The following is a 27,110-nucleotide window of genomic DNA, read 5'->3' on the forward strand; positions in this document are numbered from 1 at the left end:
CACTCAGTTATTTGGCAGCCAATAACAAGCGAGCACTAGTCATACCAACCAATAAGATGATAATAGCCGATAGCCATGGAAACCAATTATCGTTGAGACTGCCCTGCTCAATTATATGAAACATATTTCTGCGCTAGCATAAAGATATTCATAGCGGTATCATAAAGGCCATAAGTGCAGAGCATGTGTGGCAACTTTGAATCTTTTCGGTAATATCTTATATTGTTGTGCTGATATCATTCTTTACACTTCAATAACTTGACCAGCACAAAATCAACTTCATATCGGAACCTAAGATGACCAAGCAGGTTCTGCCATGGTTTATAGGAGCATGCATGCTTGTTGCTACACAAGGTAAGTGACATCCAGCTATATTGCTAACTAAAAACACACTCTAGGAGTGGGATTTGGATCCGCGATTTCAAAAAATACGATCTTATTTTTTGAAATCTTGCCGGCTTTTTAAAGTCATTGAAACAGTTTTTGTATAATCAACTTGTTGATATTAGGTCTGGTTCATGGGACTTGCACTCTGAAGTTCATTTTAGTGAGCTGATTTTTGCAAAGGTGCCTATAATGTATGAAACAGAGCTGAGAGGACGCTCTTGTACGGGTATAAGTGGTGACATCTACCTCAACTACATTATACCATTAATTTTTCAGTTACAGTTGTTCTTATATGGATGCATTGGTTACATCTATCTTTTGTCACCTGTGCGCTATAAAATATATTGCAAATCAGACTTGATAAAACCAAGAAATTGAATTTTTCCTTTGGTTTCACCCCACCCGCTATTGATGGATTACGCGTATGATTTTTGATAGAATTGAAAAATGATATTGCTCTGTCTCTAATAAAGCTCATAAGCTGAAGTTAATAACTAGCTAATATCTAGAAGAAACAATTACGGGTGGAACATAATTAAACACTATAGCTTCAGATGTTTGGCTCAGCCTGTGCCTGGGCAGTGTGCAGCTGTTCCTATTGTCTAGACGAGACTATCTGCCAAGTACAACGGCCAAGAAGAGAGTTATAGCTTTTTAGTTTCCGGACCTCATTACGATTGCTACATAATTTTTCTCATCAATCAGTTAAACTTCCGAAAACCGCTGTAACAATGTTGGGTAAACGAAACGAAACATCTATGCTAGTAATTAAAGATTCTGAGAGCTACGTATGTAGTATTTACTGCCCATAAGCTCTGTAAAAACCAGTTAATCAAACATTAGCAATGATTACCCCACGCAAAGCAGTAAGCTATTCTGAGAAAGGTTATTTGGTGAAGCAGAGGATCAGATAAACGCAGCTTGTTCTTGCTCTGTTATCTGCGCTCGATCTTGTGGCATGTCAAATCATGACAATTGATCAATTGTTTCCCCAAGGTTCCTGCTCATCAGTTGGCATGTATTATTAATAATTTGAATATGCTAATATTTGCAACAGCCGGAATATCGGAGAAGCGCAGATGGGGAACGCTTCATTTGCCATTTAATGGCAATTTTGTTGTTCAAAAACGTATGCCACTAGATTGTGAAGATTCTGTTAGGTTTAAATATTTGGTGGCTATAAAAATATACAATAATATTTTTCGATTTTATGTAAATGATAAGCAGGCCTGCCATTAGTGCTTCCACCGACAGAGGATTACTAATTCACAGCTATATCCCTAATATCTTCAAGGACATAAACTTTGCAACCTCACAGAGTTGCAGGTGAATTTATAAAAACTTTTAGTAAGTTTTATCGGAAAATACGGGCATTTTTCTATCATTTGCAATTGTTTTTGATGTTTGAGGTGATCTTACTGCTAGGATGTTTCAAGATTAAACTCGCAAATCTTCCTCGCGGTTAAAACTCTGGCAAGAAAAGGTTGTGCAAAATGATGTTACTAGCTGTGATTGCTGCGATAGTTCATATCGGCTACTGTGTTCGAGTTGCAGAGTTACGCGGCTTTATACTGTCTGCTTATTTGCAACCGCGACCGGGTTTTGTCGATTTTAATCTTAAAATATCCTGGCAGTCTGGCCACCTCAAACATCAAAAACAATTGCAAATGATAGTAAAATGCCGCTACTTTCTGATAAAACAACTAACATTTTGTGTAAACTGATCTTGAAATTGTTCAATTTTGGTTATTAAAATTCAAGATTCAAGATGAATACAAATCTGCATTAAGTTTTCTGTTTATAGTAAAAGGACAAATTGCTTTTGCTGATTGCAGTGTTTCTATTGACATCTGTCGAATAACGCAGAGAGCACCTGCTTGCTACAGTGCACCTGTGATAAGTTGCCTTATTATTCATGTTATAGAGCATTCAAGTACCTGCTAGAGCTTTTCATAACATCGCTATTTTAACACTTCAGTTTCTTGACATGCACTGTCCAGTATTTATATTCAGCTGACTTTAGTTGTCATAAGCTATCCTTTCAAACATTTCACTTTAATGGCTACTGTTTGCATTATTTCATTTATATTGTATATTTGTCTATCTAGAATTGTTGTTTTTGCATAATAGCATAAACAAAACAATATCAGTGTTATTTTAGTCATATAATTAGATACAACTTGAGTTAATATTTCGCATAATAAATGTATTCTTGCCCGCTCTTACTAAAAAACTGCTGGCAAACATAGAAATTTCACACAAATATCAAACACATTAAAGTCGCCTTTGTCTAGCAGTTATAAATAGCATCGGGTTTCCTTTTTGCGAGACACAGCTGAGGACAGACACGACTCCTGACCACAGTGTGTATTTTAGGCTGAGACTAATCCAATACTCCCGTCTCTCATTCATGATTTAAACCTGTATTTTAAACACACCTGGCACAGGCTTATGGTAATCTCATTAAGAAGAGCCCAATTACATTTTGAAGGTCTAATTTGTGTAACATTAAATGACACTGTGGTCAGCTTTGACTCATAAAAGACAAAAAACAAAGCCTAAAAGTTCATATTTACTATAATAATTAAGAATATAGATGTCCACTCATCTGCAAACAAGCTTCACCATAATTCTCCTTTGTTCTGAGAGTTTCATAACTATATTATCTAGAAAACTAATAGGGCATTAGTTGGTCTGGGTGAAAATGTTTAAAATGCCAAAGACCGAACTTATATTTTAGTTGCAACTCTGCAATGAGTAAATGTCACTTTCCCAAGCTAGCTAAGCGCAGATGCGCTGTGTAGTTTGGCCCGTGTCTAATCTCTGTTTACTCGGTTGTAAAATAACATGCGCCCGCCCTACGGTTCCAATTAGTAAAGAGTGTCAGGGTAATTACAGTGCAACTAGCTAAAGTATCCTTTGTTTTTAAGACGCTGTCGCTAAGTCAGCGTTCGGTCTTACTTCAAAATACATTGGCATCAGCAAACCATAAACTGACCAGTTTTCGACCACATAGAGTTCTTTGCCAACCCAGCGCTTTTGAAGTCTTTTAAGCAATCTTGCTTGCTGCCTTTGAAGGCTGAATTTTTGCTGGGAAAAGTCAAAGACAGCGGCTAAGTACGTTGCACTCACCCTAAATGGCACATCGACTAGCTAGAAGGCTTCAGCGCGAGCAAAGTATTTTCAAGTAATTATCCAACATGTAGTCCATCTGCTGGCATTTAAATATGATAGCGCTGATTACAGAGCTGGCGTTTGAAAATATATTGTGTAACACTTCAGGACGAATGCTTTCAATTATATTAATCAAAGGATCTTCTGTTGAAGGGTAGGCTTCTTCTGGAAATTGCTTAAAAAACATTTATAGATTCTGAGTTATTTGTTTATGATTGTTTCATAGCCTGAGTTAGTATGCAAAGAGGAAGCCTTCTCTAATTGCTCGTATATCTCTTGAACAGCAATTCGTCTGGTTTTTTAGTCAGTTGAGCTCAAGCGGCTTTAGGCAGAAGTTTTTACACCTTTCATATTCTGGAAAATAAAAACACTCTTACTTAAATATCTGTGCTACCTGCACAAGTTGCTGGCAGCGGGTTGCTAGCAGCAGGGTGCTAGAGGAAACACTCAGTTTTAGTGGATGAGCTGAATTGTTCAAATCCTGATGAATTTCTTTCACAAATAAATCTGTTAAATAGACACTCGTGGGCTTCAAAAACAAAGTCACATTTGATAAATTGATTAATCTTTGCTGCTTACAAAAGATTTACATAAATACTCAAAACAAATTTTATACCGAGTTGTATTTGTCTTGAAAGATGACTTGGCTTGTTATTGACATCGCAGCTTGATTGCAAATGCTATTTTAATATTTACAGTAGTCGGAGAGAAAAACTTCACGATATTGCCGGAAACCTACAGTGGTCCCGTTGCTGTAGATTTTCTAACAACCTCCACTGTGGTAGTTAGTGAGCGCACGAGCCTCTCCCTCGTAGATCTCAATGATGGTGCAAAAACAAAGCTGGTTGGCTCACTCACTACAGGAGGATACGTAGACGGTGACAAAGGGAAGGCGAGATTCACGCTTATTAATGATGTGGTGATTCAAGGTAACTACCTGATTGCCCACCTTGCTGAGTAGAAGAATAATTATGCACATACTTACTACGTGTGACAGTTTTACACGACACACGAGACTGCCAGCACACTGTTGTTAGTGACAAAGGGAAGGCGAGGTTCACGCTTATTAATGATGTGGTGATTCAAGGTAACTACCTTCAACAAGGAACTCCTTTATTTTTGATCACATTTTAGTTTCTGCATGTAAAATGTTTGTTTTGACAGTGTACAATGATGAAAAAAATGTGCATTTTCTAGTTTCTAAAAGCTTTGAAAGACTATATAACAATCTTTAGTATAATTATTAAGAGCTGCACCTATCTGTCTCTTTGAATCCACGCTAAGACGTTTGAAAAAACAGATTGCACGGCATAAGGATTGAACCCCGATCTTTGGCTTCGCAGTCTAGCGTACTACCATCTGCGCTGATTGCCCACCTTGCTGAGTAAAAGAATAATTGTGCACATACTTACTACTTGTGACAGTTTTACATGACACACGAGACTGCCAGCATAGTGTCGTTAATCTAAACTTTTTTTGTCCAAAATGTAAATAAGAGCAGAGAGATGACGAATTACCTAAGATTCCTTTTGTATAATGTAACAGACTATGTGTAGCGTATGCCAAGTTTCCTGGCTGCAGATCTCATTTTGAATAAGTTATACATCAAAATTCTTTGTGTTTCAAACTCAAAACTGATAAATATATGCAAATTTAAAACAGTCAAAGTTTTATCCAAGCGATGAAGGCGAACCCTGGCAACACACGCTGATGAATAACAGTGAAACAGATGTTGCCTTCTACCTCTTAGAGGAAATGCTAATTATTAAATTGTCTTGTGCCGTCTCCGATGAGACAGAGTAGCGTTCTCTGGTTCAATGATGAGCATGTGTTATGAATCGAACGCTTAATGCAAGATTCCGGTAACTCCCATTAGCTATGGCTGCAGATGTCCAACCATAAAGAATTAGCCGGAATCCCTATCTAGCTGTTAAAGGTCAAAATAATATGTTCTCTATGACCTTTTTAGGATATAATTAGCGTAATGTTTTCTCTCAAGAGAATATGTCATTTGACTAGAACACTGGCATGTGTTGTCATTGTATCGAAAATATGCGCTTCATTTGGCAGCATAGTAAGAAGTTGGCAGCATAGCAAAAAGTTTACAATACAACGCTTTGATCATCTAAGCAGTGAATGTTTCTCATTGCTAGCTTATTATCTCTTTAAGTTTTATTCACTACAGTCTTCAGGTATTCTAGTTTATCTCTGTCAGCTGTTAAAAGCTGTCAGGCGAAAAATTATAAATTCAACTCTCTTTATTTGCAAACAATAGATGTTTTCAATATGCATTCATGTTTTGGGTGCTAAATTCTTTTTAAGATAATAACCCTGATGTGTAATGCAATGGCTGAAAAACTGAACAATTCTATTGGATAAAATAACCAAATTAATAAATTTATAAAAACCTTATTTTTAAGACAATTAAGACAGAAAAATAAATTGCCCAAATCATAATCAAAAACTGTCTATCTACTTGAGACATATGTAAAAGTTTTCAGAAGTTCTTTTATATATTAAGCACTTTTTTGCTAAAGGCTGCTGATAATAAACTACTACATTTATGCTAAAATTAGGGAAAAACTTGAATTTATTTACAATTGGAAGAAATAAAATATTTGAAAGTATCTTCAAAGTGTCATGGCAGACAGGTTCAGACTCTCCAATCTAATGCCAGTGTCGAACAAAACTTGATTATAATTTAGGGCTGCTCAAAGGTTCTTATGATGATACTAGACACAATAGAAGCAATAACAATAACATCCTCTATAACTATGTTGGCAATAATAGTGCTAAAATGTGTATAACGATAAAATGAATCATTGCGTAATAAATTGTTGTAATGTAATATAGCATCGGTAAGTGTAACAGATCTAAGCACTTATAGTATGTTACAATAAGTATGTTAAATGCTATGATAATAATATTTGTGATTGCCATAATGCAATATTATTTACAATATAGCCTAATGTACCATTTGATACAATTCAATATAACTTATAATTATTTAGGTATAACGAGTAAAATATGAGTTGCCATTATTTGTTGCAAATATATAAAAAGGCAATGACTTGATTACCAAAGATAATAGTGAGTTTAGTCACACTTTTCACAGAGACAGACCTTGATGAAGCCACTAGTTTAACTTTCCTCTCAGAGGCATTTTTAAACGATAAAATATCGGTAGATATCAGAAAATCAACAATAACCTAAATGTATAAAGTTAAAAAAAACTTGTAATTTTCAAAAATGCCATATTTTAATTCCTGACAAGATTTGTTTGCTTGTTAAATTGGTTTAATCGTAAAACAGACATAAAGATTGCCTGTCAAAAAGTCGTGAATTAAGTATAAACCCGTACTTCTTACCTGAATGAGCGATTACTGGTGTATAAGGGTAACACATTGCAACTTTGCAATTATAGTTTAATTTCAAATATAATGATTATTATATTTTATTTTAATTTCTATCTTTTGGTTTCACCTCTTTAGGTAGCTACATCTACATAGCGGACTTCAGCTGTATTCGCATTTATGACATGCTCAGGGAGCAAGTTGCTACTCTGGCTGGAATATGTGGTCGAATGGAAGGAGATTCAGATTCTGCATCCATGTTTCCTACTTTCCGAGGTCAGCTCAAGTTAGCAGCTTCTGCGAGAGACCTTTACGTGCTGGATCAAGACAAAATCTCAAGAGTAGACAAAGAAACCGGCGCTGTATGGCTACTCAGTGTATCACAGTTTTTAGCTGACGGTGATGCCACCAGTATAGGTAGGGTGAAATATTTCTAGAATTTTTCCTACGTTTTGGATTATTATGTCTAAACCAATGCTATAATATGTTATGTAGATTCCTCACAAAATAAGAAGTTGCTGCAAATAATTTTATGTGTGAAACCATAAACTAAACTTTTAAACAGCAACTGGAAAGCATCTACTCCGCTTTTACAGAATAAAGAAAACGATGGTAAAAACAACAAAAAATTAAATTTTTTAATACAGGCAACTTTATTGATGTTTTATAATCAGCTACTTAAATGCAGATGTTTAGGTGAAGCTACACACCATTACAATCCTCAGTTTATGGTGCATCTTTTAATAGAAAAAACTTGTTTCTACTGCCTCAACTGCGTTGACTAGCTTTTGCAACACTAAAGAAGATTTGGTTTGAAGGAAGTTTGTATATTTATGCTTTATATGTTGAATACCTAATTGTTAGTATTAGTAGCTCTTTTTTGAGGTGAGTCTGGATAAAGAGTCCACTTTGAAAATGTTTAATCTCGACCATTCTTATGTGTTGAAATGTCTGAGATATCGAATTTACTGTAAAACCTGTATTAGAATTCCACTGTCAATTGAACTACACCTCTAACATCACCACAAACTGTAGCAAACATATCAAAAAGTGCAATGAGCTTTTATGCAACTTTTATTACATATAGCTATAAAATTAAATTGTGCCTTCAAGTTTAAAATGAAATAGAAAACTTGAAAGTTCTAACAAATTGCAACGCAATTTATAAGATCATCGTAGGTTAATTTCAAGCAATAGGTATCTACTGGTAGGAACTTGTATCAGCTTTTCTATGCATATTTATTTAAAGATCTATGACAAGTTGGAGGTAAGCTAACAACTTTCGTGCATCCAAAAGGATTTATGCCGCTCTTCCCAAAAGAAAGTGCAAAATATAGGCGACATTCACTTCGCCCATGAAAGGGTTAAATTTATCTCCCAAAAATTCTGACTGAGTGTTTGAAAAATACAACACCACCCTTTATTTGAGCGTCACTTCTAATAAGGTGCCACTATAAGAGAAGGGTTGAAACATAGAGTGCAATGGCATTCAAATAAAGGTTTTACAGTAGTTGTTCAGGTTACATCATCATGCAATACAATTGACAACAAATTATACTGCTCAGTTGAAAAATACCTTTTCATTAAAAATCTATCAACATGATTGTTTAAAGATTGTTTGCTGACAGTATTATAATTATATTTGATGGATTTTTAAAGAACAAACCAAAATGCATTTTTTTTTGCATTTTTGTAGCGCTAGACAAGTATAGCAAAACATTATTTGTCGCAGTTGCGACAACAGAAATCATCCACATTGTAGCCATCGATGCTATAAGTGGGCTGCAGACGCTGTATCAGACAGTCTTACGAACAGCGAGTGGTGATGAGAAAGGTAATTAATTATTTTTAGATCTCTAGAAATATGGCATATTTTATGTACTGTATATTTAATTAATAGTATATAGCAGGCACTATATGAGGTGTAGTATTATTAGTATAATATTTAACATAGAGTACCTTATTTATTCTAGCATAAGTTGCATTTTTCTGTACTAAAGTAAGACCCAAAAACTTGCACATGACAAACTTTCTTGACATCATTTTCTACCAACTATCACACATGGCACCTACGTGTTTTAATTAGGTACCTACCTAATTAAAACATGTTTTTACAGGTGACCAGGGTGTTGCATTACGCATAATTAAAACGTATCAACAAAAAACATTCCATTGGCAAAGTTTGCTTGGCTTTATGGTTTCAAATAAGACCTTTCGTGCTATGATACTTACTTTAAACTGAAGGGCGTAAAATTTGCGAAAGTCTATGAAAACAGAGCTGCAGAGCATGAATATACTATTTCAACAAAATCTTTTCAAGATTAGCATAAAGCACATATCATGATGAGAGTGACAGCAGTGATTTTATGGTTTCTATGTGATTGAGGAGAGTGACAGCAGTAATTTTATGGTTGTTATGTGATTGAGGATAGTGACAACAGTGATGTTATGGTTGTTATGTGATTGAGGATAGTGACAGCAGTGATATTATGGTTGTTATGTGATTGAGGATAGTGACAACAGTGATTTTATGGTTGTTTTGTGATTGAGGATAGTGACAACAGTGATTTTATGGTTGTTATGTGATTGAGGATAGTGACAACAGTGATATTATGGTTGTTATGTGATTGAGGATAGTGACAACAGTGATTTTATAGTTTCTATGTGATTGAGGATAGTGACAACAGTGATTTTATGGTTGTTTTGTGATTGAGGATAGTGACAGCAGTGATATTATGGTTTCTATGTGATTGAGGATAGTGACAACAGTGATTTTATGGTTGTTATGTGATTGAGGATAGTGACAACAGTGATTTTATGGTTGTTATGTGATTGAGGATAGTGACAACAGTGATATTATGTTTGTTATGTGATTGAGGATAGTGACAGCAGTGATATTATGGTTGTTTTGTGATTGAGGATATTGACAACAGTGATATTATGGTTGTTATGTGATTGAGGATAGCGACAACAGTGATATTATGTTTGTTATGTGATTGAGGATAGTGACAACAGTGATTTTATGGTTTCTATGTGATTGAGGATAGTGACAACAGTGATATTATGGTTGTTATGTGATTGAGGATATTGACAACAGTGATATTATGGTTTCTATGTGATTGAGGATAGTGACAACAGTGATATTATGGTTTCTATGTGATTGAGGATAGTGACAACAGTGATATTATGTTTGTTATGTGATTGAGGATAGTGACAGCAGTGATATTATGGTTGTTATGTGATTGAGGATAGTGACAACAGTGATATTATGTTTGTTATGTGATTGAGGATAGTGACAACAGTGATATTATGTTTGTTATGTGATTGAGGATAGTGACAACAGTGATATTATGTTTGTTATGTGATTGAGGATAGTGACAGCAGTGATATTATGGTTGTTTTGTGATTGAGGATATTGACAACAGTGATATTATGGTTGTTATGTGATTGAGGATAGTGACAACAGTGATATTATGGTTGTTTTGTGATTGAGGATATTGACAACAGTGATATTATGGTTGTTATGTGATTGAGGATAGTGACAACAGTGATATTATGGTTGTTATGTGATTGAGGATAGTGACAACAGTGATATTATGTTTTCTATGTGATTGAGGATAGTGACAACAGTGATATTATGGTTGTTATGTGATTGAGGATAGTGACAGCAGTGATATTATGGTTGTTATGTGATTGAGGATAGTGACAACAGTGATATTATGGTTGTTATGTGATTGAGGATAGCGACAACAGTGATTTTATGGTTTCTATGTGATTGATGATAGTGACAACAGTGATATTATGGTTTCTATGTGATTGAGGATAGTGACAACAGTGATTTTATGGTTGTTATGTGATTGAGGATAGTGACAACAGTGATTTTATGGTTGTTATGTGATCGAGGATAGCGACAACAGTGATATTATGGTTGTTATGTGATTGAGGATAGTGAAAACAGTGATATTATGGTTTCAATGTGATTGAGGATAGTGACAACAGTGATTTTATGGTTTCTATGTGATTGATGATAGTGACAACAGTGATATTATGGTTTCTATGTGATTGAGGATAGTGACAACAGTAATTTTATGGTTTCTATGTGATTGAGGATAGTGACAGCAGTGATATTATGGTTGTTATGTGATTGAGGATAGTGACAACAGTGATATTATGGTTTCTATGTGATTGAGGATAGCGACAACAGTGATTTTATGGTTGTTATGTGATTGAGGATAGTGACAACAGTGATATTATGGTTGTTATGTGATTGAGGATAGTGACAACAGTGATATTATGGTTTCTATGTGATTGAGGATAGTGACAACAGTGATTTTATGGTTGTTATGTGATTGAGGATAGTGACAACAGTGATTTTATGGTTGTTATGTGATTGAGGATAGTGACAACAGTGATATTATGTTTGTTATGTGATTGAGGATAGTGACAGCAGTGATATTATGGTTGTTTTGTGATTGAGGATGTTGACAACAGTGATATTATGGTTGTTATGTGATTGAGGATAGTGACAACAGTGATTTTATGGTTGTTATGTGATTGAGGATAGTGACAACAGTGATTTTATGGTTGTTATGTGGTTGAGGATAGTGACAACAGTGATATTATGTTTGTTATGTGATTGAGGATAGTGACAACAGTGATATTATGGTTGTTATGTGATTGAGGATAGTGACAACAGTGATATTATGGTTGTTTTGTGATTGAAGGATAGTGACAACAGTGATATTATGGTTTCTATGTGATTGAGGATAGTGACAACAGTGATATTATGGTTGTTATGTGATTGAAGGATAGTGACAACAGTGATATTATGGTTTCTATGTGATTGAGGATAGTGACAACAGTGATATTATGGTTGTTATGTGATTGAGGATAGTGACAACAGTGATATTATGTTTGTTATGTGATTGAGGATAGTGACAACAGTGATATTATGTTTGTTATGTGATTGAGGATAGTGACAGCAGTGATATTATGGTTGTTTTGTGATTGAGGATATTGACAACAGTGATATTATGGTTGTTATGTGATTGAGGATAGTGACAACAGTGATATTATGGTTGTTTTGTGATTGAGGATATTGACAACAGTGATATTATGGTTGTTATGTGATTGAGGATAGTGACAACAGTGATATTATGGTTGTTATGTGATTGAGGATAGTGACAACAGTGATATTATGTTTTCTATGTGATTGAGGATAGTGACAACAGTGATATTATGGTTGTTATGTGATTGAGGATAGTGACAGCAGTGATATTATGGTTGTTATGTGATTGAGGATAGTGACAACAGTGATATTATGGTTGTTATGTGATTGAGGATAGTGACAACAGTGATATTATGGTTTTTATGTGATTGAGGATAGCGACAACAGTGATATTATGGTTGTTATGTGATTGAGGATAGTGACAACAGTGATATTATGGTTGTTATGTGATTGAGGATAGTGACAACAGTGATATTATGGTTTCTATGTGATTGAGGATAGCGACAACAGTGATTTTATGGTTGTTATGTGATTGAGGATAGTGACAACAGTGATTTTATGGTTGTTATGTGATTGAGGATAGTGACAATAGTTATTTTATGGTTGTTATGTGATTGAGGATAGTGACAACAGTGATATTATGGTTTCTATATGATTGAGGATAGCGACAACAGTGATATTATGGTTTCTATGTGATTGAGGATAGTGACAACAGTGATATTATGGTTGTTATGTGATTGAGGATAGTGACAACAGTGATATTATGGTTTCTATGTGATTGAGGATAGTGACAACAGTGATATTATGGTTCTTATGTGATTGAGGATAGTGACAACAGTGATATTATGTTTGTTATGTGATTGAGGATAGTGACAACAGTGATTTTATGGTTGTTATGTGATTGAGGATAGTGACAACAGTGATTTTATGGTTGTTATGTGATTGAGGATAGCGACAACAGTGATATTATGGTTGTTATGTGATTGAGGATAGTGACAACAGTGATATTATGGTTTCAATGTGATTGAGGATAGTGACAACAGTGATTTTATGGTTTCTATGTGATTGATGATAGTGACAACAGTGATATTATGGTTTCTATGTGATTGAGGATAGTGACAACAGTAATTTTATGGTTTCTATGTGATTGAGGATAGTGACAGCAGTGATATTATGGTTGTTATGTGATTGAGGATAGTGACAACAGTGATATTATGGTTTCTATGTGATTGAGGATAGTGACAACAGTGATTTTATGGTTGTTATGTGATTGAGGATAGTGACAACAGTGATATTATGGTTGTTATGTGATTGAGGATAGTGACAACAGTGATATTATGGTTTCTATGTGATTGAGGATAGTGACAACAGTGATTTTATGGTTGTTATGTGATTGAGGATAGTGACAACAGTGATTTTATGGTTGTTATGTGATTGAGGATATTGACAACAGTGATATTATGGTTGTTATGTGATTGAGGATAGTGACAACAGTGATTTTATGGTTGTTATGTGATTGAGGATAGTGACAACAGTGATATTATGGTTGTTATGTGATTGAGGATAGTGACAACAGTGATATTATGGTTGTTTTGTGATTGAGGATATTGACAACAGTGATATTATGGTTGTTATGTGATTGAGGATAGTGACAACAGTGATATTATGTTTGTTATGTGATTGAGGATAGTGACAGCAGTGATATTATGGTTGTTTTGTGATTGAGGATATTGACAACAGTGATATTATGGTTGTTATGTGATTGAGGATAGTGACAACAGTGATTTTATGGTTGTTATGTGATTGAGGATAGTGACAGCAGTGATATTATGGTTGTTATGTGATTGAGGATAGTGACAGCAGTGATGTTATGTTTGTTATGTGATTGAGGATAGTGACAGCAGTGATGTTATGTTTGTTATGTGACTGCAATGCATAAACGAAGACAAACAAATTTGGTACCAACTTTCATGTTGAATATGGGAGTGTGACTTGAACACTCATGTGTCTTATACTTGAATAATAATGGTATTTAATATAGAGTAAGATTTATGTACTATACACATTACATGTTATAATATGCAGTATGTAGAACATAGTAGGCCTATATAGTGGAAAATATATAATGTATAATACATAGTGTATAGTGTCTAGTACATAGTGTATAGTGTATAGTATATAATGTATAATAGTTAGTATACAGTATATAGTGTATAGTAAACAGTATATAATAAATAAACTCTGGTAGAAATTATATACCCTAGTGCATAGTATACTGCATATAGTTTATATACTATACACATTATATGTTATAATATGCAGTACATAGTATATAGTGTATGGTGTATAGTGTATAATGTATATAGTATATGGTGTAGTATATAGTAAACAGTATATAATACATAAAGCCTGGTAGAAAGTATATAGTGCATAGTATATAGTGTATAGTATGAAATATATAGTTTATAGTGTGTATTATATAGTATATAGTACATAGTATACAGTAAACACTATATAGTACATAGTATATAGTGTATAATATATAATGTATAGCAAATAGCGTATAGTACATTATATATAGCATATAGTGTGTAGTATATATAGTAAACAGTATATATAGTGCATGGTGTATAGCAAAAATTATGTACGATTGTATGGTATATAGTACAAACCACTGCAAGCTAATGTTATGCAAATTCAGGTAAACTGCAGCAGGTAAACTGCAGCAGGTAAAACTACCCTAAAAATCCAAAGGAGTTCTATATACTTTTAAGTGTCTGCATGAACTTAGCCTAGCATCATTTTTCTTACAAAGTCTTTTCTCTTAATTAAGATTTATGTATTCACTTCCTCATTTTGATGATGTTTTATTTTAATGTTCATTTGCTGTAAATTTTATTATAGAAAATATAAACATTTTTCTTAGCTTCACACATTATTTGATGCTTTGACTGAGTTCACAGAAACAGAAATTTGGTTAGTTCTTAAAATGTTGCAGCCAAAGGGCAAATAAGTACTTATGGTACCAACTTTGAAGAAATATAAACTCTTTTGGATAATTTAATAAATTTTTAGTGTTAAAAGATGATAAGAAATTGGGTACTTACTTTTTAATAGTTATGAATGTTATTGAAATACTGATTGCTTAAATGATTGAAGAAGTCAATGTTTGTTGAATGCGTTAACGGTGGTTTTACAAAATTGAAAAAATGATGAAATCTTTAGTCATGCAGAAAGTGCATAAAATGAATCATGCCAGGATTAATAGAATTACTAAAACTGCCACCACAAAAGCACTAACGGGTGGTAAAAGTTTTTTTGATGCCAGATTAGTTATAAAAAAATTTGGGGTGGTGCGACTGTAAACAGTCCATCGGAGCTGTAATGTGGTACTAAACACTTGGCACAGTTTTACACGACTGTTTTTTCTTGCACAAGTCTACGTCAAGTAAGAGAATAGATGTATCTTCTGTTACTGGTACACATGGCTATCACGCTAATGCTGCTTGTCTAAACAAACAGTCTAGTTTAATACAATAATTTAATCCGCCGGTGGCTGTTAAAGCCACATTGCTGGTATAACTAACATTGCTGTCTAAATAATTTTAACCAATTAGACAGCAATATTGTTTTTATAGTCCACCCTTTATTATAATAGGCCTACATTATTTTTTTTAAATTATTCTGCAAAATATCATATAATTTCAAACTTTTTTTACATTTGTAAGTAAAAAATTAGCTCTGTGCCATTTTTACGAACTGCCCACTAAATAAGTTGTAGCAAATCATCTTTAGTAAACAGAAAATGGTCATTGATCTCTACAACTCATGATTAAGCGTATTTCCTTATACAACTTTGTTAGTTTGCATCTGAATTACATGCACATTTTGTATCATTTTGAAAGATGCAACCTGTAATATATGCTGCAGGTATTACAGCCATCGTTGCCAGCCTTGATGTCGACCCTCAAGGCAAAATATACGTCTTAGAACCTCACGGCCTTCATGAGATTGATGAGGCTACGACTGCTGTTACAAGTTGGAGTTTGAAAAATTACGGGTACCACGAAATTGCTGTCTCTTCCGCATATCTAGTAATCACCCAAGAGTACTACAGGTAACAGTTTGTAATTACAAACAAGAAAATAACTATCTAAACTCACATGGCGATCAATAAAATGCTGCAGCTGGTAAAAACAAACAGCTGGTAATGGCTAGATAATTAAAAAGAGCCAACTAATAAATTATTGTACACGTGCATTCACTGCGTTCCTTGCTTTAAAGAGTAGTTGGTGCTCTATAGCAACTTCTGATGCAGTAAAACATACCAAACTGCAACAACATTTTTCTAAAAAAGCTTTTTCTGACAAAATTCTTTTTAATATATCTTCCAAATTATGGTTTGAACAAATGGAAGCTATAATCTTCAGAGATTTCAACTGCCATAAACTACGTACATTGTGTGAATGAGCCAATTGTTGCAATCTATACCATATCTATATTCATTTACTATCATAAAAAATAGTTTTTTTGTTTTTAACTTAGGTTATTAATTTAATGGCCTATTATGACTACTTGAAATTTAAAAATAAATAACCTCAAAAAATTGTAATTGGCATTGTAAACCAATAGGGATAAAACAACTGAAAATAGTTCATGAACCTGTTGTTGTGGCACAAATATCCAACTTGGTTTATAAAATTTGGCTACCCGCCATTTTTTGACCTTTGCTCAAAATTGCCTACATTTGTTATTTTAAACAAAGCAACAAACCCTAATAAGTATTTATCCAACTCTCAAAACCAAAATAAATAAATAAAAGCATAGAATGAGCATCAGTTTTAGATCCATACAGTTGATTGAAACTGCTTGCAATGCACAGTTATAGAATGTGAAAATCTTTGCTGCCGATGCCTAAAAATAAACTTGAACAAAACTTTTGTAGATTTTATCAGAAATTATCAGTATTTTTCTATCATATGCAGTTGCTTTTGATGTTTGAGATGCTAGGCAGTTTCTAGCATAAAATCGATAAAACTTCCTAGCAGTTTAGATGCTCAGACGGAAAATACGTGCCAACTGATGTTATTAGTTGTTATCATTGTGATAGATGATATTGTCTATTACCTTCAAGTTACAGCATTACGAGTCTCTGTTCTGTTGATCTCTGCAACTATAAACGTCATAATCGCACTTTTATTTGGTCTGAGCATTTTGATCGCGGTCAAGTTTTATCGATTGTAATCTTGAAATATCTTGGCAAGCAGATCACCTCAAACTTCAAAAACAATCGAAAATAATAAATAATACCAGTACTTTCAAATAAAACTTACCAAAAATTTTGCGCGAGCTCATTGTTAGAGAGCTGCACTTTTAAAGAAAAAGTTTTGTATGTCATTTAGCCAAGAGGCATCCAGCATATATTTCTAAAAAAAACTGACAGCGTTATAACAATTTACTTTGTAGTCGAATGTACAGGCTGCAAGTCTTGGAGCGGCTAAATGCAACTAAACATCTGGCTCAACCAGCTCAGGCGACAGAAGCACTTGTAAGTACTGCTAGACTGCTCACCAAGAATGAATATGACACAATAGCCCTTGTGACCAGAAGTATTGATGGGTTTATAACAATCAATTGAGCATATCACTCATTCATCGCCTCTTACCAAATCAAATTAAAGTTGGAGTAGCGCAACCTTTGAGATAGGATCCCAGGGTTTGATGATGCGTGATTATAAATATAATTTCTGTCATCGTGTATACAGTCGCAGAACTCTTGCCAACTCTCGCTAGAAAAGTAGAGGGAGCCGGCAATAGATCTTATCACTGATATCACTTGTCACTCGTAAGCAATTGAAGCACATGCTTTCTCAATATTCCCATGTTAGCTTTGGCCAGCATTCAGCTCCCACGACTGGCACAAGTAATTTATTATAGTTATTGCTTAATCTATACCCATTTATTTTCCTGCTTGTAGATAACGACGTTTGAGTCAAAGGCTTTCTATATCGCAGTCATATTTCCCAGCATTCTTTTTTTGCTTGTTATAATAGTGGTGATTGGAGCCACCTGGAGAATTTTAAAGTAAGTTCTTATTGACAAACTTGATATCGTTTAGTAGTTGATAGATGTTAAATCTGTCTCATGGCATACCTTGCTTTCAATAAGCAATAGTTCTTTAGAAGAGCAGTGATGATTTGACTGGCACGCAAAAATAATTCATTGTGTTAGCCAAGCTACATTCAGAACACATTATCCTGGCCTTGTGACGATGTTGCAGAGCTCAACCAGTTTTGAAATAAAAATAGGGAATTATGCTATGCCAGACTCTTTCAAAACTCTTCTAGAGAACTCGTTCTTTTGCCTCTGATTACGAAAGCAAGTTGCATGGAATGCGCATCTAGCAACACTGACTTTGAGACATCACATTTGAAGAATGTAGAGTGTCAGCAGGCAATCTTTGTAACATCTTGACTCCACTGTCCTTGGTAGCACTTGGAACTATTGCGTCGAAACAGTAAAAAAAAAGATTGTCTGTGAATGAAGAAAAGTCAAAAAGAATTTCCTTTGCAGTGCAGGAAATTCTTTTAACCGAACCAAGTTTTAAAATTTTTTGTACATCCATTCAACTGCAACAAAAGAAAAATATTAGTCTGGACCACGCAGTTAATTTATTAAAAGTATCAAAGATTATGTTAATGTGTTTGAATTTCAGGTATAACACCATAATTCTTCTTACAATGAACACGGTAACTTAGCATATTTGAATAATAGACAAGCTGGAGTCAACAAGTCTATTATAATATGTAATAGATTGGTCGATAGAATTCTCTAGCTCAGGTTCATCACGGCTCATAAATATTAATCAGCTAATCTAAGGAAATATCTTTCATGTAAGAGCAGTAAAGAACTTGCGTAGCAAACAGGCTTTAACTCTGGTCAGATATTAATTATAATAAACAATACGTCCTTGTAGTGTGTACATAAAGTCAGTGCTTCTTCAAGGAGTTCATTAGCAGTTACTTCTCAATAAGGTGATTCATAGCTGTGAATGCATTTGCTGACTTCTTCTTTCTCTACTGGCGGACTGTTCATAAACTTTAGTTTTCGCGCTACGGGCTCACAGTTACATACTAAACCAGAAAAACAAGTATTTATGTCCATCTTTATTCATACTGCTACCCAAACAGTCTGGTGGGCCATGAGAGATTGTCATGAACAATGACTATCTGAACTATTATGTGTAAATGTGACACATGTAGTGAAGCGGTGCAGATAGTAGTGTGCTAACTGGGAAGCTGAATATGCGAGTTTGATTCTCATGCAGAACAATTTTTTTCCTAATGCATTTTGCACTGCTTTAGATGGCTGGACGGAAAATGAACAGCTCTTATTATAGCAAAGGTTTCAATAAATTTTTGAAGCTACTGAATAAGCATTCAGAACAGAGCCTTTATTGAAAGCTTATTTATTAGTAGCTTCTAAAATATGACACATACTGCCCAGTCATCAGCTCCTATCAATGACTAGCAGTATCGCAGCGGCAGCTTGTACAACGCTTAATTCGCTGATGGCTTGCTAAAGGTTAAAGAGAGTGTCTCATTTAACATAAGATCTTTTTTTGTGCAGCTTTTCCACAGCTGTAAGAGTGGGAGTGGTCTCTTCAAAGCAGAGAACCGCAGATTTAGAGACTCCAATTAACCCAATTTCAACGAGATATTTTAGTCTTTGATCGTCTAAATTGTGCCACCGTAATTGTTGATTTCTCACAGCAAGCGGCGAAAGGGTAATGCTTAATTTCTGATAAAATTATAATAAAATAGCTCATAATAGTGATTTTGGTTTCTTACAGTACAGTGGAAAGATCCACTGAGACCAGTAATATCTGAATTGCTTACTGTTAGCCTTCTTAGTGGCTGAACACACTTTAGAGTTTAACTTTCGTATACCTCTTGTTGAACTAAAGGTGTACAGATAAGACAATACTATTATTTAATGAAAACTCAGTTAACTTGCTACTGATAGTTGAAAACAGCGTTTCAAAAAATAAATCAAGGACAAACACAGTTCTATAGAAGTATTACTGATGGATCATAAAAACTGTGAGTGTCACTAAAACTTTTTTATTATGTTAATATCAGATCTATTGATACTATAAAAACATACTAATTAACTAATACATATTAAAACATGCTCTCATAGCGTCTAAAATATTACCAGGCAATGTCTATTGTAGCTCATTGCAATAAAGTTTATACTGATGAAGTTTTCACTTGCTTATATCAACTCTTATTTAAAGTAAAAATAATAATTCCATTTTTAATGCTAATGTAGAATTTGAATACAACATCTTTTAATATCAAAAAAGTATCAATTAAAGCCTCGCAATTTTTAGCAGGGACATTTTTTGTCATCCTGAGTTTTAGTCCTTTCATTTGATGTTGTTACTACTTTCAGGAGCAGAAAGGAAGGATATGAACGACCCGTTTCAGATGTAACTTCTGACAAATACTTTTTAAACGAAGAGGGAAACCGCTATGAATCGAAATACTGGATGTAGTCTTATCTATGCATAAAAGACAATATGCCAGAAAGTGCCAGAGACCTCTTTAATAGAGAGACCTTCATGAATCTGCCAGTTTAGCTTTGCTCTCAGAGGCATTTTTAAACTATAAAATAGGTACTAGGAAAACAACCATAACCTACATGTATAGCGTTAAAAAGAAAACTTGTACTTTTAAAAATGCCATTTTTTAATATCTGATAAGGTTTGTCCGCATGTTAAACTGGTTTGATCGTAAAAAAGACATAAATATTGCCTTTCAGTAAGTCATGAATATGGCATAAACCCGTATCTCTTCCCCAAATGAGCCAATAAGCTTCTGTATCTCTTTCCTGAATGTGCCAATAAGCTTGGCTGATCTGATCTGTACAGAGTGAGCAGTTAAAGTAAGTGCTTCACGATGTGTATATCGGCTATTACACTAACTTTGATGTCACATTTTCCTACAGATAATACTGTCTGTCAGATAACACTAGTCGTACGCCTTTGAATTATATATGATTTCTCTATCCATTATGAGTATTTATTTTATTTTTTTAAATCTGATGTATGATCATTTTAATGTACATTTCATGTATATAACGTATAAAAAGGCTAAACTTTGTGTTAATTAAAAATGAAATAAAAAATGTCTAAACTAATTTTGTTTAAAGCAATCTTTGTAATTATCTTTTCGAAAGAATGAGTAACAAAATGGCCTTTGCATAACATTGGCACATCTCAATGTTTATGTTTGATAATTACAAAAAGCAGGATGCTTCAGCAATAAACTGGATGAAGATCTTGTGATATTGCTCGCAAAGGTGCAAAATGCTCGGCTCGTAATGAACTGTTAAAACTACAAAGTCTCTCAAATCTTATCGCTTTCCACCTGAGAGACTTCAAAAGGTCACGAGTTATGCAAGGCACATTTAAATGATAAAAACAGCTGAGCTTAAGTCACATTTCCCTTCAATCACACTTTAGCTTTGAAAGAATCAAGCTCCCTTTTAGCAACCTTTGTACAAGGTCACTCCACCCTGAGCTTGAATTAGCAAGAAACTGTTCGTGCTGGCTTGAGATAATCTTCCATAGCACTTGGTATAAATATAATCATGGATATGTCAACTTGTGCTGTAGCCTGTTTAGTGTTGCAAAAATTCCTTAGCATAATATGTGTTTAGCTGATATGTGGTTCAGCCAAGGTGTACTCTTGCACAGCTTATAAGAATTTTTGTCCATAAAGTTTAAATTTATGGCGGTACATTTTCCAAATTTTTTCCGTAAGATCGTGCCAGCTTAGTTTTTTCATTTGTAATTGCACTGCATTATTGTTTCATAGTGGTCCATCAGTTGTTGACCACTATGCCAGGTGTTGGACTAGACCGCTAATTTTTTATTACGCAAAAAAAATTGTGTGCTCGCTCCGTTATATAGAAATATAGCATTTATAGCAATATATATGCTATACATTGCTATAATTATATGCTATATATGCTATACAGCAATATAGCTATATATATATATTGCTATATCACAATGCTGCTATATTGTGATATAGCATATATAGCAATGTATGCTATATCACAATATAGCATACACTGCTATACAGCAATATAGCAGATTCTTTGATAAAACGACTTTGGGAAAACTTCTGTAAGACTTTCGAAACTTGGGTACTGAGTTGTTACGGTAAATCTTCTTAAGAAGCACTACTTGCAAGTATGAACTTGATATAATCAGATTTTAGGTTCATTCTATCAAAGCATAAAAATGACATCTTGAGATGATAACTCCTCGTGCAGTAATTGCTTGTTAACTCATTTGCACAACCTCCAGGATGTTGTCTTACCTTGTGCATGTTAGCTTCATCAAACCAATAGTGCATGCAAAGAGCCAGATGTTGAAGATGGTGGATATTAAGCATCATCTCAAATCTGTACCTTCCTGTAACAACCAGAAAGAGAGTGCTAGTTCACAATCACTCACTATATATGTGTATATGTGACACCAACTGTAACAACTGGGTTGGCATTCCTGCTCATTGCTCGCCAGAAACATTGACAAAGCAATAAAAGCATAGCTGATATCACAGCATTTAGTTAGGTCCTATGACAATGAAGGTATACAAGCTTTCAGCTAGTAGATTGCCCCTTTGGTCCCTGAATTACATTAATAAACATGAATGCTAGCAAAACTTTATCAAAATTAAAATTGTTAGAATTGGTCTTTAGCCAAAATATTTCAGTCTTCAACAGATCAATTTTATTTTTATATTAAAAGTTAAAAATCAACAGTCTCAGAAGTCTCTTAGTAAAGCTATAAAAAGTATGTGGCCAGGAAGTTGGTTACCACCATAACTTAAAAGTTCTTTTAAAAGTGCCTTCATCCTTATCGAACTAAACTTGTTGCTCAAATTTCAACTTTTTGACATAAAAATAAAAGCAATTGCTACCTCCAAGCTAGTGAATGCATGTTTTTTTTTAAAAAGACAGAAAACAGCCAGCTTTGAGCAAATATGTAAGCTTGCCTAAACAGCAAAATCTCATTTGACAATAATTTTCATAAGTGTGTTGTCTAAATCTCTACAACTCTTAAATGGCAAAGATAAACGCATACTGACACAAGTACTGACAACTCCAACAAATGCTCTAGTTAATACATGAAAAAGGCAACTTTAAAAATTGGAAGAAATTTTTAAGTTACATAGAAAACTTGTTCAATTATTGTTTGCTGACTTGAAACTTTATATTTTCCAACAGCTCCAAGAGTCAGCATCAGTTTAATAATTTTGTTATGTTTGTATTATAACATTTGTATTATAATTATTTGTAATATTACTATAAATAAATTAGATAATAACGATGCTAACCATAATATTATCATTTGCATTGTAATATATGGGTACAAAACCTTGTTGACATCACACAAAAAATATTTTAAAAAATCCTTTTGAAATTGAAAGATTGTGTATTGATATACGTTTTAGGTAAAACTATGATTACCCATATTAGAGCTGACACTCGTGCAGCTTTCAGAACTAACCTGTGAGGTCATAGAATCTGATATCACTCTCGCTGGTTGAGATGGCTATATAGTTGACATTGGGCATACCAACGAGGTCTGTACAGTATAATGGGGCTGCAGCTTTGCTCCGCTGGATGTTATGGACTCTCGTACACTCCAGCTGGTGTGTCCAAAAGCAGATTGTACCTGCAAAATGTCTATAAATAAAATTTTGTCATGTGTGAACATCAGTGTCTGATCTCATCTGCTTAAAAACTAAAAATGTTCCTGTAGTGCTGAGTATATATATTTTTCTAAAATCTAAAACTCAAGTCTCAGCAGTGGTTTTATTTAAAAATATTTTAGCAGCTGAATATGCAATAACAAAGCTAAGGAATTGGTATAACATGAAGATTAAATTTTTACTTTCTTTTTTATCTGAAATTTATTCAGATAAAAATGAAAAAGAAGCTGCATTCTCAACAAATTCATCAAAGTTAGTTTAATAGCTCAAAAGTTGACAAGCTAGTGCCCTCTTTTAGTTTATCTGTCTTCCTTTGCACGGTTTACAAATCACAGTTACACTTTGGCTGCCTTAACACAAAGCATTGCAAGTAAAACAGCTAAACTAAAACCCAAAGCCTTATTACATTGAATCAACTACCTGTCACAAAAATATGAAATACTGAAACTCTCTATTAGTCAATAATATGTTTTACCATCGAGGCTGAGTGAAATGTAACGCCCAGCACTTCTGTCCCACTTTTGGTTCCTAGAGCCTCTGTTCAGCAGAGCAGGTGTAAACCGAATTCTGCAGCAGTAAAAACAGTATTGCTCTAAATATAAATTGACAATGTGAGAAACAAAATTATGTGTAGTATTTCAAATCTGCGCATTTTACAAAAACTATAACAGAGTAGACAACTCCTCTAATCAGCAGTAGATTCTTTTAGCTTGTGTGACCCTAAGTAGAAACTCAGGTTAATGAAAAAGGTATCACTTGTCATAGTTACATATAAGTCTATCTACTGTCTATCTACCTAATTAGCTAAATTTTTGACCATTTATGGGAATTGACTATGATGATATCATTTTCTACTTGCGAAGTTGTTGAAGAACATTTTCAGATAGCAAAAAAATTGAACAAAATTGTCATGGTACCTAAATCTTCAGATATGCATTGAGAAAATAAATTTAAATTTATCCCTGCCAATGCCTGTCAATACAAACAATAATATATTGCTATTGCTATAGTTTTGAAACTTAGCAAAGTTTAATATTAGTTGAATATTTGTTTTGTTTTATCAAAATCACATATTATAAAAGAGTGCTTGAAAAGTTTTAAAATTTTAGCTAGATTAGAAATATAATTTGTTTTAACAATTTTGCTGTATGTACTAAAATGAAATATTGTGTACTCGGCAGTAATAGTATGTGGTCACCAGCGTTTTAACCTTTCATCACACCTAAAGGGGACAATAAAGACAAAACTTTCTTTGTGTTTGATTTGGCCTACGTTCAAGTACAGGAATGCTATTAATATATAAATAACTTGAATTTCTCATAACACACTTCCTTAAAGGGTAGCTAAACAAGCTGATAGCTTGCTACCAATAAATACCAACAAAGGAAGCTAATATACTTTGCACAAACTACTACATAGGCACTCGCTTCAGCACAGTGATCATTGAGCATATATGTTTTGCTCACCCACTTCTCATTGGCTAATGGTGCTAGCAAGGAAAATATTCCTGATGTTTGAAAAAATTACCAGGAAAGATAACTCTCTTAAAGCTAACAAAGGGAGAAACTAAAAACTCTTCACTTTATTCAGCAATACGCAGCAATGTCTAGTAGCATTGACACACATCAATTCAGAATTGAACATCAGGAACAACCTGCACAACCTTCGCGGTCCCCTTCTGAATAATTGAGCCCTATCATTGAATTTTCTTTTAAACTAGTTCATGCAATCAGCAAATAACAGAGTACTTTAAAATGATAGAGTCCTCTAAATCAGCCAACCAACTATTGTTACTCAACAGACATGTCAATAGATTCTTTGGGATGGGTGCACAACTCCTGACCCTTAATTTGTCTGCTTGGTTGAAACCCAAAATTTTTTTTGCAATTTTATTTAATTAAAAACCTATGATTCTTTTCATTTTTATCAGCTCAGTAATAACAATTGAGTTTTATTGATGGTTTGCAGGTAGAATATCTTCATATTACCTATTGATAAAGTTGTGGTGCCGTGAGTAGACAGTGCGGCTGATTTCATCAGGCAATGGGTTGTCATTTTTAGTTGACCTCATCAAGTCTTGTTTTTGTAGCTCACACAGAATGAATGACACATATTCACTCCAGCTTACAGTTTCATCACAGTTTGTGTCTATTTTCATAAACATTACTTTCAACTCCTTCTCTGCAACCTGGAGATAAGCCAATAGCTACTCTGCTAGTGATAATTTAACAAACAGTTTTATATCATAGCATCTCTAATCTCATCACCAGCACAAGTTGGGCTGATACTAATACATAAAATTGTTTGTAGGAAGCTTTCACCAATCTTACATGTAACGCTAAAAGGAAACGAGGAAACGAGGAACAAATGACTTTTGCAATGATTTTGATGCCCACCACAACAAGTTAGGACACCCCAGAATGGATGAGCTGAAAATGGCTCTTAAAGCTTTAAATGGACTTTGTTTACACTGACGTGTGTTATCTTCCCCTACAGTGATAAGTCTATGGTTTACACTGACGTGTTGATTTTTCTGTACATGATGAGCAGTAAGCTTTGTTTTATTTCCAATTAGATAATCTACGAGTGGGTGTTTAACAAGCTGGGCTCTCAAGAAGCAGACAGAGCTTTCAACCAAATATTTTAGGTGACATGGAAAAAGGGATAGAGAATACGCATGGAAAGTTTGACTAAAATTGACTAAAAACTATGGAAATCCTCAATGTATATACAGACTAACAGACAGACACAATGACTAAGTGAGATTTATTGGCATAGATTAAAAAACTATAGTGCTGGCCTCCAAGCAAAATAAAAATAATTACTACACTGTTTTACCTAAAGTTACTAAAAGCATATTACCTTTGGAAATAACCCAAAACATGTCAACTAACAAAACTGCTAAACTGCTAATCTGAGAGGCAAGCTTAGGCTCATTTGAAAAAATTACTAAAATTTTAACATTGCCTCACAAGGTTTCGGATTTTCCTAATCAGTAGTGATCCATGTAACCATTTCAATTGCCATACACATTCCAAAGGTCTCAGCCTACTTTTTAAAATGCTCTAGTCATGGAATAAAATATACTCAATCGGATTAAAAATCTTGTTCCATTATCGCATCAGTAAAAATAACTTGATTTTCTGTCATCACGTCAGCTGACTATGATAGCCAATTATAAATTACTTACCCGGTGCCCAAGCACCGCCTGCAACACGTTCCGGAAGGTCACATAATCTAATGGACCGTCTCTCTCTTCCGCTACTCTAAACACATACTCCAGCCGTTTCATAGCCTTTGCTGACATGTCTTCTAAGTGCACCTCCATCTCGGGTCCATCTAGCAAAGAGGAACTGGAGGCAGCGTTCTCAAATAGTGGGTTGGCTACATCCTGCAT

At 34.2% G+C, this 27,110-nt stretch overlaps 1 protein-coding gene across 1 annotated transcript; it reads left to right on the forward strand.

Annotated features, from left to right (window-relative positions):
- Nucleotides 1-169: 169 nt before the first annotated feature.
- LOC137399990 (uncharacterized) lies at nt 170-21,125 on the forward strand. Its single transcript, XM_068086279.1, has 8 exons — nt 170-354; nt 4,260-4,490; nt 7,053-7,331; nt 8,611-8,748; nt 15,853-16,039; nt 17,389-17,470; nt 17,899-18,005; nt 20,379-21,125. The coding sequence occupies exons 1-8, from the start codon at nt 297-299 to the stop codon at nt 20,479-20,481; spliced, it is 1,185 nt and encodes a 394-aa protein (XP_067942380.1). The 5' UTR covers nt 170-296; the 3' UTR covers nt 20,482-21,125.
- The last annotated feature ends 5,985 nt before the right edge of the window (nt 21,126-27,110 follow it).

The sequence above is a fragment of the Watersipora subatra genome, chromosome 7 (assembly GCF_963576615.1).
Source record: "Watersipora subatra chromosome 7, tzWatSuba1.1, whole genome shotgun sequence".
NCBI lineage: Eukaryota > Metazoa > Bryozoa > Gymnolaemata > Cheilostomatida > Watersiporidae > Watersipora > Watersipora subatra.

Coding starts and splice junctions, on each gene's coding strand:
- LOC137399990 (XM_068086279.1), top strand. CDS start 297: ATGACCAAGCAGGTTCTGCCATGGTTTATAGGAGCATGCATGCTTGTT. Junction 4,491..7,052: donor TAATGATGTGGTGATTCAAG/GTAACTACCTGA, acceptor TCACCTCTTTAG/GTAGCTACATCTACATAGCG. Junction 17,471..17,898: donor CTCAGGCGACAGAAGCACTT/GTAAGTACTGCT, acceptor TCCTGCTTGTAG/ATAACGACGTTTGAGTCAAA.